Source organism: Papaver somniferum, chromosome 8 (assembly GCF_003573695.1).
Source record: "Papaver somniferum cultivar HN1 chromosome 8, ASM357369v1, whole genome shotgun sequence".
NCBI classification, from domain to species: Eukaryota; Viridiplantae; Streptophyta; class Magnoliopsida; order Ranunculales; family Papaveraceae; genus Papaver; species Papaver somniferum.
The window spans coordinates 108,889,161-108,903,029 of NC_039365.1; the positions used below are offsets into that span (position 1 = coordinate 108,889,161).

The 13,869-nt window shown below is 37.5% G+C and overlaps 1 protein-coding gene across 2 annotated transcripts; it reads left to right on the plus strand.

Moving 5' to 3' along the window:
• Nucleotides 1-11,261: 11,261 nt before the first annotated feature.
• On the plus strand, nucleotides 11,262-13,869 carry LOC113303027 (UPF0565 protein C2orf69 homolog). 2 transcript variants are annotated; one of them, XM_026552014.1, is made up of 4 exons: nucleotides 11,262-11,609; nucleotides 11,709-11,999; nucleotides 13,104-13,307; nucleotides 13,467-13,869. In XM_026552014.1, exons 1-4 carry the CDS (start codon nucleotides 11,502-11,504, stop codon nucleotides 13,698-13,700), a joined length of 837 nt encoding a protein of 278 aa, XP_026407799.1. In that variant the 5' UTR covers nucleotides 11,262-11,501; the 3' UTR covers nucleotides 13,701-13,869. The 2 variants fall into 2 exon arrangements, with proteins under 2 accessions (XP_026407799.1, XP_026407798.1); XM_026552013.1 differs by having other exon boundaries at nucleotides 13,104-13,867.

Consider the following 13,869-nt stretch of genomic DNA (forward strand, 5'->3'; position numbering starts at 1 on the left):
TACTCTCTCTCCCTCAACCTCAAGCAATAAGCTCGAACACAAACTTACCAAGACCCACCACTCAAATTGTTTCTGTTTATAATTTTATTATCTATAAAATTGAAAGTTACAATTTTACCTAGCTAAATTGAGGTCTACCATGATTTTTTCCATCCCGTTGGAATTTATTGGAAACTGAAGTTGTTACTCTGGTAAAGAAGAGGTAAACTACCGGAGTCTTAAGTGAAAATTTCATTTCTTTTTCTTTCAAGAGCATCTCCTATAGAGGCGAGAGTTTTACTTTAAAATTTCACCTCCAGAAATGGGTCCTATTAGGTAAGAAGGGTGTAAAAATAAATACGAAGGTCTCAAAAAAAATTCTTATTTACCTGGATAAATTGAGGCTACTGTGATTAATTTGGGCCTACGACTACAAGACAAAAATGAATAATTTATTTTACTGAATGGCAAAACTACCCCTAATTGATTAATACTAATTTGGATGATTAAATGATGTTTAATCAAGTTAACCCCGAATTCAACTGCCATTAATTCATCATCAAAAACTTGAAAAAATTTAAATTTTTTTTTCCAAAACTCGATCCAGAATCGGTTGATGTTAGTGCAGATGTAAACCGATTCTGGGTTGAGTTTTCTCAAAAGATGAAGTAAATCCAGAATCGGGTTTTTTCAATACCAAAATAAACCGATTGTAGGAATCGGTTTTTATATATGCCCACATAATCCGATTGTGTTTTACTTTCAGAAAACAAAATATTCATTACATAGTTTAGGAATTTAGCGCATTACGTATATAGGATTCAGTATGGGTATTCTAGAATTTGACACATCAAATGTTCGTCAATGAACCTCCGAGCACGTCGGTACAACGTCGTATATTCTTTGTGGTGAATGAACTTAGTTTCCTCATTACGAATTCTCCATAGCCCATTGAAACGTTCCAGCTGAAATTCAGTGAATTCTTAAATGTTAGTATGTGAACTTTTAAAGATGACATAAATATAAATATTATCGGATTACTCACTTTTTCTTTAGGAGGAGCTTGTGGTTAATGTTGGTACACCATATTTCTAACTTTAACATACTCTCGCATTGCACTTTTAATGTAGTTGAATCGGAATGCCAAGTCTCTCCATTTGCGGTTATTGGAATTCCCGGTACGCCCGAAAAAGAACTCTTTAACTCTCTTCCAAAACATTGAATAGATTTCGTTCGGACGTTCACGAAACGTATTAGCAAACGATTTAACGAGACACAAATCTTCATACGGTTCCCATTCCATTTTCTAGGCTAGGTGTGTGATATGGGAATGACTCAAAGAGGTTTCCTTATATACATAAGGACTCAACGAATATTTATTTCAAATTCAATTCAAACAATCGGAGTTTAGGTATGTCCACATAGTCAGATTGCGTCCTTGCAAAATCATATAAAATGTGCCTCTCAAGAATCGGTCTTTAATATGTCACTTGTAATCCGATTCTAGGCAAAAAAAAAGTTACAGAAACATTGTCAGTTTTCCTCACTAGAATCAGATTACATGGGATGCCCACATAAACCAGTTGTGAAACTCTGGATTTTTTTGTTTTTTTCAGAATCGGATTTTAGAAGTATCCTTAAAAACCGATTCTGAAAACTTAAAAACTAGGTGAACAATCTTTAGAGAATCGGTCTATGTGGTAAAACCTCAAACCCCGATTCTGAAATTGTAACCCTGGAGAATTGTTAGGATCGGATTTTATACATGTTAATGTAAACCGATTGTGGCAGAAAAAACTTCCAGAATCATGCATTTTTTGCACACACACATTGTAGTTGGTTCTTTTGCCGCATCTTAGACAAACACAAACACTTTTCAAAATAAACCAGATTCAGTCATTCATAAACTAGGAATATAACCAAACATAATTCGACAATAAGTTTAAGACATAAGTTTTGACACCATAATTATCCATAGTTAAAGACATAAGTTTGAAACCATTCATCATCAACATCCCCACCACGACCACGACCACCTCGTCCTCGTTTAGCATGTTGGGCGCTGCTCGATGCACCTTCAGAATACTTTTTTGGGGGGACTCTCTTCTGCTTTTTCTTCTTTGGATCCTCCTGCTCCACCGGTTCCCCAAATTTTGTACCCGCTTCTACATCTTCGAGACTGTTCAATTCATCAGTCAGCTTTTCATTGGCCTTAACATTTTTCCCTCGCATGATTTCTAGTTGTGCTTGGGATATCAAGTGCCCGATTCCTGTTCTTTGTTTCCATTTTAAACAACAAACATTAAACAAATAATGTTAAAACAATTAACAAAACCGTAATTGAGAAATAATACGCACCAGGAATTCGAGAGTTGTATCCCTGTCCTCTATCTGGGGCCTCTCATCTACTCGTGAGTATGCGAAATATTGAGGTACCACGGCATGTAACCCGGAATGGCCTCATCATCTGTTTTCAATCGACCATCCATAGCATATCCATTGAACCTTCTGTCATCCCAATATGTACATTATGGTAAAGGGTCGTGAACAATATCAATATCATTATCATATGACTTGGTTTTCTTCACATCGATTTTAAACTTATTATGCTCCTTTGGGATTTCTTTTTATGTATCCGCATTGTCTTGTGACACTCGTCAGGTTGTACATTACATATCCTCTTGGGTGAAACAACAGCCCAAAATAATCAGTTTGCTCTTGGCACCCAACCATCTTTCCTTTTCCTTTGGCCAAACCCCCCTTGTAAGGGTCAAAGCAACATCTTTTGTCGTCAAGTTGTCCAATTGGCGTCTCAACTTCAGATAAACCACATCTTGGTCATTTTCCTTACTCTTGTAGATGTACATGTCTCCATAAGAGTTACCGTCCCATTCCTTGTTCTCAAAATCCCTTGCAGCAAATACTGGGAAATGCAAGTATATCCATGCCTGCGGAAAATCCATATTCCCTCTGATTTGGTTCATGTCAGCCCTGGAAGCCTTTATCAGCTCGTTCAACGAGTGTGCAAGGATGGTTGTTCCCCAAGAGTATTTGTGGATCTTGTTAAATGGTTGCAACAACTGAATAAAGTTGGCGTTCACATGGGAACCAGAAACGTTGGGAAAGATAACAGATCCCAGGATGTAGAGGATATACACATTGGCTATGGCGGATATACGTTTCTTGGTCACCTCTTTTCCCTCATCATGAAGTTTCTTTGTTCCACTAAAGAGTTCCCTCAACTTAGAGAGATGAAATATCCCCTGCTTTGATGTGCCTACTAGCATTTGTGACTTGGTCATCACCTCATTACATTGGAACACTTCTTTGGTGAACGCGTAAATCTTGTCCCACTCAAGCTCTTGCGCGTACTCTTTGTGCTTCACGGCTTTACCATCTATGCTTATCCGGTAATGAACTTTGCATCATTTGGAGTCATCGTCATTTCGCCAAACGGAAGATGAAAAGTATCTATTTTCCCGTAATATCTCTCGGCAAAGGTGGAACAAAGAGGTTTGTCGTAACCAAGATCCAAATTCTCGACCGCAGGAAACAGCCTCGTAGATTGGACTAGATCGATTACTTCCTCAACTTATCCGATGGTTGATTCTATTGCTTGCAGTGGCCATCTCTTCATCATATTCCCTGACGCACCTTGGCTTCATATGATGAACGACATCCTTGTGATCCTATAAAAAAAATAAATCCGATGGACAATAATCAAAACACTACAAGGATAATAAGTTTTATGTTACATAGCATAAGGTTTAGGTAGTTACTATGGTATGACAGACGACCGCGGCCCAACTCTCTTTGTACCCCCATAACACCCGTCATCCATCACCGGGTAACCCTTTCACAGGATCATTAGAGCCGCGAGGAAACATCTTCTACGGGTCGGGCATGTGGTCCCCTTTCTTCTTCTTTTTACTATCTTTCTTGCCATCTGTCTTACCTTGTTCTTGAGATTCACTTCCTTGTACTTGTTGTTGAACTTCTCCTACTTGGACTTGTTATTTAACTTCTCCTATCTCTCTGTCACCTTCATCCTCACTTTCTTCTCCATCATCCTCATCCTCAGTTTCTTCTTCATCACCTTCCTTGCCACCAGTTTCTTCTCCATTACCTTCCTTGCCACCAATTTCTTCTTCATTAATCTCCTCCTCATCACTTTCTTCTTTAACAACTTCTCTATCACCACCTCCTTCTTCAGTAGGTGTATCAGAACCAGATTCTTCTTGTGCTGTTTGCTCTGCTTGAGGTGGTGGGTCATTGATGTGGATCGCTTTGGCTTTACTCCCCGAGCCCTTTCGGTGGGAAGCATTTAAATTTTGACCACCCACTCGACGAGGTCTCAAACTCTGAGGAGAATCCAAATCATTTTTCCTCTTATATTTCTTTTCGGCTTGACGTTGTTGCTTTCCCTTGTTTGGCCTGTAAAATACGGAGATAAGCGACAAACAACAACGGAATTCAATACATATTTTTGAATTCAAGGTTTACAATCGGTTTACTCGATATACATATAAAGACCGATTCCTAACATAACACATCTAAAATCGGTTTATATAAGTGTTAATGTAACCCGATTCTAACAGGAAAAAGTAACAGAAACATTGGTCATTCTTTCTTACAACAATCGGTTTACTCGATACTGTTATAAAACCCGATTACAACATTACAACTAACAATCGTATTTTATATATGCAAATATAATCCGATTATGGCTAAGAAGTGGCTACAAAATCGGGCTATGTGGACACATATATAATCAGATTCTAGTGAAAAAAAAGATACGGGAAAACGGTTATCCCCACGGTTACATAATCGGGATATGTTGGTATTAACATTGTCCGATGTTGGTTCAAATTTCTCGAACCAGAAAACACATGCAGAATAATCGGGGTATGTGGGCTTGAACAACAACCGATTCCTAACACAAACGGTTCACATGTACACCAACATTAACCGATTCTGGTAAATTCGGAAAATTTTGAAATCAAAATTATCGATTTTTGAGCGTTTGCATGTTACTAAAACCTAGTTTAGAGAATTGGATTGATAGAAAAGTACCTGATTCGACCCATTTCCTCCTTTTGTGCGATCAAAGATGCTTCAACTTCCTCAACCGTTTTCTTAGTTTTGTTTCGAATCGCTTCAACAATTCCAGGATTATCCACACTAGAAAATTTCCTGTTAGTAGGATGCTTTACTCGTGTTGGTTTTGACGACATTTTATAGAGAAAAGAAACGATTAATCGTTTTTGGATCGTCGATGATCGACGATGTTTTGGTTTCAACAAAATGAAAAAAAAGAGGGAGAAGAAGAAGAAGAATCGATTTATAAGTTAGGAATTGAAACTGATTTTTAGATTTAGGTTTTATTATTAAGAGTTAACGGGGGTAAATTAGTATTGGTATTTTTTAGAGGGAAAATTGGTAGTTTCAGCAAATTTAGACACCCAATATCCTTTTCCATTGGCTCGATGTGGAAATATATAGGCCCAAATTAATCACAGTAGGCCCCAATTTATCCAGGATTATTTAAACCTTGGGAATGACTTTCATGTCATCTTTTTAACTTAATTTTAAATTTTTATATTTAAGTAAATTTTTCTGAACCAATTGAAAAAAGGGAATCAATTTTATCATTATACAAAAAAAAAATCTTAAAAATAAGACTCCACACTATTGGAGATAGTTCATGAGCAAAGCATTACTATTTTTGCCACATATATATAACCCCATAAATAAGGATCTAAACAAAAATTCCCTCACTGTTGGAGATGCTCTAACCTGGCTAGTTTGGGGCCTATGACTACAAGACAAAAAAACATATTTAGAAGTAAAATGGATAACCCCTTATCCAACTATTTTACTAAATGGCTAAATTACCCCGGATCAATTAGTGTTAATTCGGTGATTAATTAATATTTAATCATGTTAATCTAGAAATCAACTAACCTTGATTATTTTTATTTTTAAAACTCAACCCAAAATCGGTATTGAAACGGTTTACAAGTGCATAAACGTAAACCGATTGTAGAATTCAAGAGCTTTTCCTGTGATATTTTTCCGCTACAATCGATTTACATAAATGCCCACGTAAACCGGTTGTAAATATGGGTGTTTAATTTCTTCGACTATTTTGCTCATAACTTCTTCGTCCAATGTCGGAATGACCTCATTCTTTTTGCGTTCAATTCGTAATTTCGTGCATTATAATATAAAGATAAAAATTTCAAAATTTGTGCAAAAATTCAAACATGGTTAATGAATCAGTTGATGTGTGCATTACCATATCTACCGATTCTAGGGAACATCAACAACAATCGGGTTATGTTAATTGATAGATGCATTTATGTATCTATTTTGTTCTCAATTTTATATATTGTTAGTATCCATTTTTGTACTTATTTTGTAATTTTATGTCTTTTTAGTTTTTCTTTTTGGAGAAATAAGCTTTTGCAGAGAAATTGACTCGAAAAGTGGTGTTCGAACCTCCAAAGAAAAATACTAAAGGCACCCCAATTTTGGCTAAAGGGACCCCCAGAATTGTGTTAAAAATGCCCCAGAAATCGTGTAGAAAACACCCATGGAATTTGCTAAAGGCACCTCCAAAATGGATAAGGGGCACCTAATTGCTACCGCCGCACCTAGCTGTTGGATAAGGGGTGACCTTCTTCAACAATTTGAATTTAGAAAAAAAAGAGAAAATTTGGTTTTAAGGCAACAGATTTAGGGTTGAAGATTTGAAGGTGTTCGACTGAGATTCAATCGTTGTAATCATTTGTGTATCTTCCTTTCAACCTAACAAGACTGGTAATGGGTTCTGTTTTGATTGTAATCGGCTAGAGTCGTGGATTTGAATTAAACCAATTCCGGAAATATTAGGGTTCGATATTTGAAGTCGTTCGAGAGAGATTCAATGGTTCAAATCGTTTGGGCTGACTTGTACCAACTAAACAGGGATGCTATGGTGGTGGTATTCGATCCAGTTGGGCTTAATAATATGATTCGGAAAAAAAACAGAGTGACCAGGCATTCTCGGGTTTACATGCGATATTTTCTGGCAGAGTTTTAGACACGTCTGAGAGAGAGTCAATCACAAGAATGCACAACCTGTAATATTTCAGTTATATAAACAAATATAATGCGGAAAAGAAATAACACAAACACCAGATGTATTTGTTAACGAGGAAACCGCAAACGCAGAAAAACCCCAGGATCTAGTCCAGATTTGAACACCACACTGTATTAAATCGCTATAGACACTAGCCTACTCCAAGTTAACCTTCGGACTGGAATGTATTTGAGATCTAACCAATCTCACACTGATCAAGGTACAATTGCGCTCCTTACATCTCTGAATCCCAGCAGGACTCTACGGACTTGATTCCCTTAGCTGATCTCACCCACAACTAAGAGTTGCTACGACCCAAAGTCGAAGACTTGATAAACCAATCTGTCTCACACAGAAAAATCTATTGTATAGATAAATCTGTCTCCCAGATATACCTATGAGTTTTGTTCCGCCTTTTGATAAATCAAGGTGAATTTGAACCAATTGTTATACCACAATTATATTATCTAATCGTATGGTAGCGAAACAAGATACTGTGGAATCACAAACAATGAGACGAAGATGTTTGTGACTACTTTTTATCTTGCCTATCGGAGATTAAATCTCGAGCCAATCTTAGAGAAGATAGTACTCAATCACGATAGAAAATAGCAAGATCAGAACACACAACTACAGAGAAAATAGTTGGGTCTGGCTTCACAATCCCAATGAAGTCTTCAAGTCGCTAACCTACAGGGTTTTAGAAAAACCCAAGGTTAAAATATAATCGACTCTAGTCGCAACTAGTATCACGCAGGAGGTGTGGGTATTAGGTTTCCCATTTTCTAGAGTTCTCCCTTATATAGTCTTGAAATCATGGTTTGGAATCAATGTTACCTTGGTAACAAAGCATTCAATATTCACCGTTAGATGAAAACCTGATTAGACTCAAGCTTATATCTTTCAACCGCTAGATCGAACTTAGCTTGTTGCACACAAATGAAAAGTGACTTCATTTAGATATGAGTAACCGTACCTAACGTGTACACCTTTGTTGGCTCAACAATAGTTAACCGAAGTTAGCAATATGAACACTTTCATATCAACCTTATTCATCTTAACCATAACTAGTTCAAATGACTCAAATGAAACTAGTTTTAGAGTTGTTCAATTGTTTATATTATCATAGAAGTATACAAGACACAATTGAAGCAAAATCGATTTTGATTCACTCGAATCAATTCATGAAAATTATAGTCACGCTTTGCAAAAGATTGCATTCCTTATTATATAATTGTATTACTTCATGAACAAACCGATTTTAGAACATAACCTACTCAAGTATGAAAATGGGTACTCATACCTAAGTCGCCGGACTAAGTTTGGGTTCACCGGTACGCGAACGGGTACGCATACCACCAAACACAGTTAAGTCCCGGAACTTGAACCTCAAGCCAGTGCACATAGCGGTATGCATACTTAGTTCCTGGACCTCTTCTAAGCCAATCAGTACGTGTACAGGTATGCATACCATGGTTCCCGGACTTGGATTACACATACGCAAGTAGGCATACTATGCTTATATCCAATTGTTCTAAACTCCCATTTCAATAATTGAAACATTCTCGGAAGACGACAATAGCTGTCTCATACAAACTATTAGCTTCAAAGCAATTTTCAAGTGATCGAATGATCAATATGAAACATTCCGAGTGTGCATAAAATGACTGTCTCACACAAATCATGTAAGATGTTACCAGGTGATTTTCACATGATCATTTTTTGACTTTCGTCAAGAATATAAGATGAACTTGGTTAAAGCGAAAGCTTACCAACACATATTTCGAGAAATATGTAAGCGAGTTAAACTCAGCTCGAAATATCAAATGTGTATAATCGAAGTCTATAAAGCTATACGACTTTTGTCTCAAATAGGAGATAAAGTAGATAGACTTTTGAGTGATAGATGAGTTCAAGTCTTCACATACCTTTTGTTGATGAAGTTCCACAAGCTCCCCTTCGTAGTTCTTCGTCTTCAATCGATGAGCGCCATGAAGTTTAATGCTCAAATACACTTTATATCCTAATCCGAGACTTAGCTATAAGTAGACTAGGAATCAAGACTTATAGTTTTGGCAACTAAACTTGACAAACACGCTTGAGATAGCAACGCTTGCGAGTTTGACCGAGCAATGCTCTAACAATGTTGCACGGACACGGGACACAGTTACGACACGACATAGATACGGGGACACGCCAAACCTCAAAAAAGTTGGTTACAGGGACATGTTATATGTATTACTCACACCATTAAGATGAGATTTCACAACAATTTACTCAACAAAATAGTTATTTTTATTTATAATATACTTGATTACTAATTATATAAAATTAAGAATAATGAAATAATGATAGCCTTTTATGAATAATGCTTGGATTTGAGTAAAAGGAGAATAAGTGAGGGTTACATTTAATTTATTTCGATTTTCTAAACAAAATGAATCATTTATGGCATGTCCGAAAGTGTCCAATGTCGATTTTTACGCGACACGTAATGTGGCGTGTCCATCATGTGTTGATCAAGTGTCGTAACCGTGCCGTATCCATTCGTGTGTCCGAAACGGTTATGCCTCTTTATCGAAGTGTACATGTATAACCGGTATAAGGCTAGTTAAGCACGGTAGTACCGCATTACAACATAGCCGGCTTAGACAGTGTTCAACCATGATGGCGCTACACTGCATAGACCATGAAGCGCTAAGATAGCGGGACCCTGCATGTTCCAGTAAAGTGCCAAGATGGCGCTACACTGTAGAGTCAGTGGCCAAGTAATGAAGCTTATTGGCCGAAAAGATTAAGCTTCATTGAGGAAGGAAAGATAAGGCCAAACTGACAAATGCAACATGTGATGTTGGCATCTAAGCATATCCACGGAATTGAGTTGGCCCAAACTCAAGGATGTACAAGAGCGTAGAATACGCCAAGAGTTGGCCTATGCATTGGTCCAAGGCTGGTCAAAACTTGGACAGTGAAAGCAAGCTATTAATGCAAGAGTAGGCATTGCTATTGTCGAGCAAGTTGTCTAAGTGAAACATATGACGCATGAATAACCGGAAAGAGCTACGAGAATGGTCGAGATGATTGTCGCGCAATGTTGGATGTACATTGGCTTAGTCAAGACGATTACAGTGCCATGTTGGCTGAGTATTGACTCAATGCCAAGTTCAGTAATGAGCAAGGATTGCACATTCTGGCTCAAGTGACGGTTATAAGTTGGTTATTCGCTTTGTAAGCATGCCAACGGTGTGAGATAAGGGAGAACGATTGTAGAAGGAGTTTGTAAACTTAAAGGAGTATCTATAACTGCTTTGGAACAGGTGTAGAATGCTGGCTTGAGTTAGAGAAGAAACTGTCCAGTTGGCACAATTATTGGCGGTTATGAAACTGCCATATGGGACAGATGGTTGTCCCATGCGTGTGCAAGTGTTTTGCACGTTTTTTGACCATTGTAACCACTATATAAATAACATAGATACGATAGAAATTCAGTAGGCCTACAGAGTTGATTGTGAGACTTAAATTAAGAGAGTTTTTGTGGGATAAAGGCTTGGTTCAAGAGGAATAAGTCTTTGTAAGTCCCTAAGTGGATAAATTTTGCATATCTTCACTTTGGCTGATTGTGTTAGTGAATGTTTGGCAATGTTCAAATGCATTAGAGAAGAAAAGAGAAGAAAAACAAGACCGAAAGATTTCCATTGCAGAACTGTGTACATGATGTTTGCATTGGTGCGAACCTATTAAAACTGAAACAATTGTGGATGAAGCTTGATTCACCAAACCACGTTGTTGCCAGGTTATGCTCGTGGCAGAAATCTGCCAGGTGCATCGCGAGTTTGACACCGGGAACATTATTTAAATACCCTCAAAATTCGTCTCGCAAAATATATCCTTATTAAATTTTTAAAAATACCCCAACCTTCTGAAAAGTGGAAGCAACTGACACAAGTTGGTTTCAGAAGTGGACGCAACTAGCACAAGTTGCTTCCATAGACACAACTTTATACAAGTTGCTTCCAAAAAGTGGAAGCAACTTTCTCAAGTCGACTCTAAGAAAATTATTTTTTACCCCTCGGAGGTATTTGTGCGAGGTCAACAAAAATGGAGAGTATTTATACATTCCCAATTCCCACAATTGAATATATGACGCGTGGAAGCTAAAGTCCAGCTGCGCCTGCTTATGAAAGAAGATCAAGGTCATTCCACTCCATCGGAAGCTTTGGGTGGTTCTAATTTCAAAGCTAAAAAGCAAACTAAGAATTTCTTTTCGGCTTCAAAAGTTGTCATGGAGGGAAGTCATCGGTTATTTGCGAGCAGCAAGTATAAACTACGCATTAAAAATTACTCAAAGAATTAGAACTGTGTACTACATTTGCTCTAGGTGTTAATCTCTAAGAGAGAAATGGACCGTTGGAATGGTGTTCTGAGGGTTTCCTTAAACCCTGATTCTAGATGTTACTTCAAGATTGCAGTTTCTGTCTGCTTCTCATCCTCTTCCAAAACCCTAACTGTAAGTTTATTTCTCTCTCTATTCCATTTTGTTGATTCAAACTCGTCGATTGAATCGAGACCCAAATTTTAATTTCAATTATATTTTCTTAAATGCTAGGTGCCAACTACAAATGCGATATTTTTCAATGGAGACAAAATTCAAGGAACTGGAACTGCGGTAATTGAAAAACTTTCCAACTTGCAAAACATTGCTGATATTCTTGTTTCAAAATTGGGTGTCTCTGATAATGTTTGGGTTATTGAAGCATCTAATTTTAATGGACCTTTTGCTGTCTATAATGATTTCTTTGGGTCTATTAATTCTTATGGAGAACCTAAGTCTTATGATCCAAGTGGGTTTCCATCTTCTGCGTCGACCAGCCTTCTCTTATTGAGAGCTCTCAAAGAGGTATTGCTGTTTAGTTTCTTTGGGTATCATTAAACTGTATGTTTCTAAGTTCTTGCTGATAAGATTGCAGTGTGTCATACTCACACATCATGTCTAGCTATTTTTCGATTATTTATCTGGTCACCCATGTGGTTCAGTTGATAAGTTCTGTTTATTGTTTTTGGACTCAACTTATTGATTATCTCTAAATGAGATTATGCTTCAAATGGTTAACTAGTTGGACTGGTGAATTAGGTTGCATCACCATGCTTGGTCATCTTCTTGTCTCTTTAAGATGAACATTGCTTAGGTTCTCTTGATTTTATTAAAAAGAATAAAGCTTGTACAACTGCCCAATCCGGTTATCATTCCATGTCATCTTCTTTTTGATCAGTAATCTCTTAGGTTTAAGATTGACAAAATGCTGATCTTGTAATTTGGTTTCATTCAAAAGCTTAAATTTATTTGTTTGGACTTAGAATCTCGTCTTATGGTAAAACTTGGTCAGAGAGGTTGTGGTAGTCTAGTAGAACGGAGTAAGTTGTGGTAGTAAATGTTCTTTTTGTTACATATTATTGTACAGTATCCCTTTAGGTGAAATAGTAATTTGTTTCTTGAAGTTCGCTCTATCTATCCACTATGGCTGGCTCTTCACAGGCCAGTTCACAGCTGAAAAGTGTGGCCTCTAGAGGCACTACCCAACTGAGTTCTGCATTTGTGTGGAACGCACTTGTTATCACATGTAGAGTGCTAAATGGTTTAGCCCTCCAAAAAATGACTTTAGAGCTAAACCATTTAGCTCCCCACTTTTGTATCCATTGGTTGCTTTTTATGGTCAGCCCACCCCTGAGGATCCAGGGGTTAAAAGTGGAGATCTAAATGGTTTAGCACATGGAGCGTTAAATCATTTAGCGCTTCACAGCGTCAGCAGACAGTCTCCTCTTCACACTGACTTGGCATAGGCTGTGAAGGGGTGGGTGGTGAAGGTCTCCATAGTGGTGTAAGGGTTGGAAAGAATCTTTGTAATGATTGTTGAAGCAAGAATGCTTGAGATTTGGGTGTAGAGATTTATGTCAAGCTTCAATTGTATTTTTTATGAAACATTTTTTTCTTGTTCATGAACAGGCCAAAAGACAGATTTTAGGAGAACAAGAACATGTACCAACTCTAGGCGATGATGCATCATGTTTCAATCAACCGGAAACAATCATGATCATCTTTGGCTTTAGCAAGGGTGGCACTGTACTTAATCAATTGGTCACTGAACTCGCGTTGTCAAAACTTGAAACACTGGAAATGGGAACCAAAAAACGAGAGGATTCAAGGGCAGTAAGTACTTATGAAATCCATGGAGAAAATCATATTATACCGAATTCAAAAGAGGAGCTCTTAAATAGCATCTCTCAGTTCCATTATGTGGATGTGGGTTTAAACTCTGCTGGTGCATATCTTACTGATAGTTTAGTGATTGAAAGAATTGTTAAGCAGGTGCTCGAAGGAGTTGCTGGAATTCGATTTGTTCTTCATGGAACTCCAAGGCAGTGGTGTGATAATAGACGGGCATGGATCCGGGATGAAATGGAAAAACTATTTCAGTTGCTTCAAGACGCAGAGCTGAAAACGGAAGGAAAACTACAGGCTGTGAAAAGGATATATTTTACCGATCAGCCTCCGAATTTGCAAATGCATTTTGAAATCATCGAAAATTTGGATATTGGTTAATTGTCAATGCATTTACATTATATTTTGAAAGTCACTTGGGAAAGTGATGTTTCTATAATATAGACAGTTATTGTTTCCACATAATACAAGTATGGATGAGGTAAACAGATAATGAAGTCCCCAAATATGGTTCCAGCTTTTAGCAGCCTTATTAGTAGATTGATTTCGA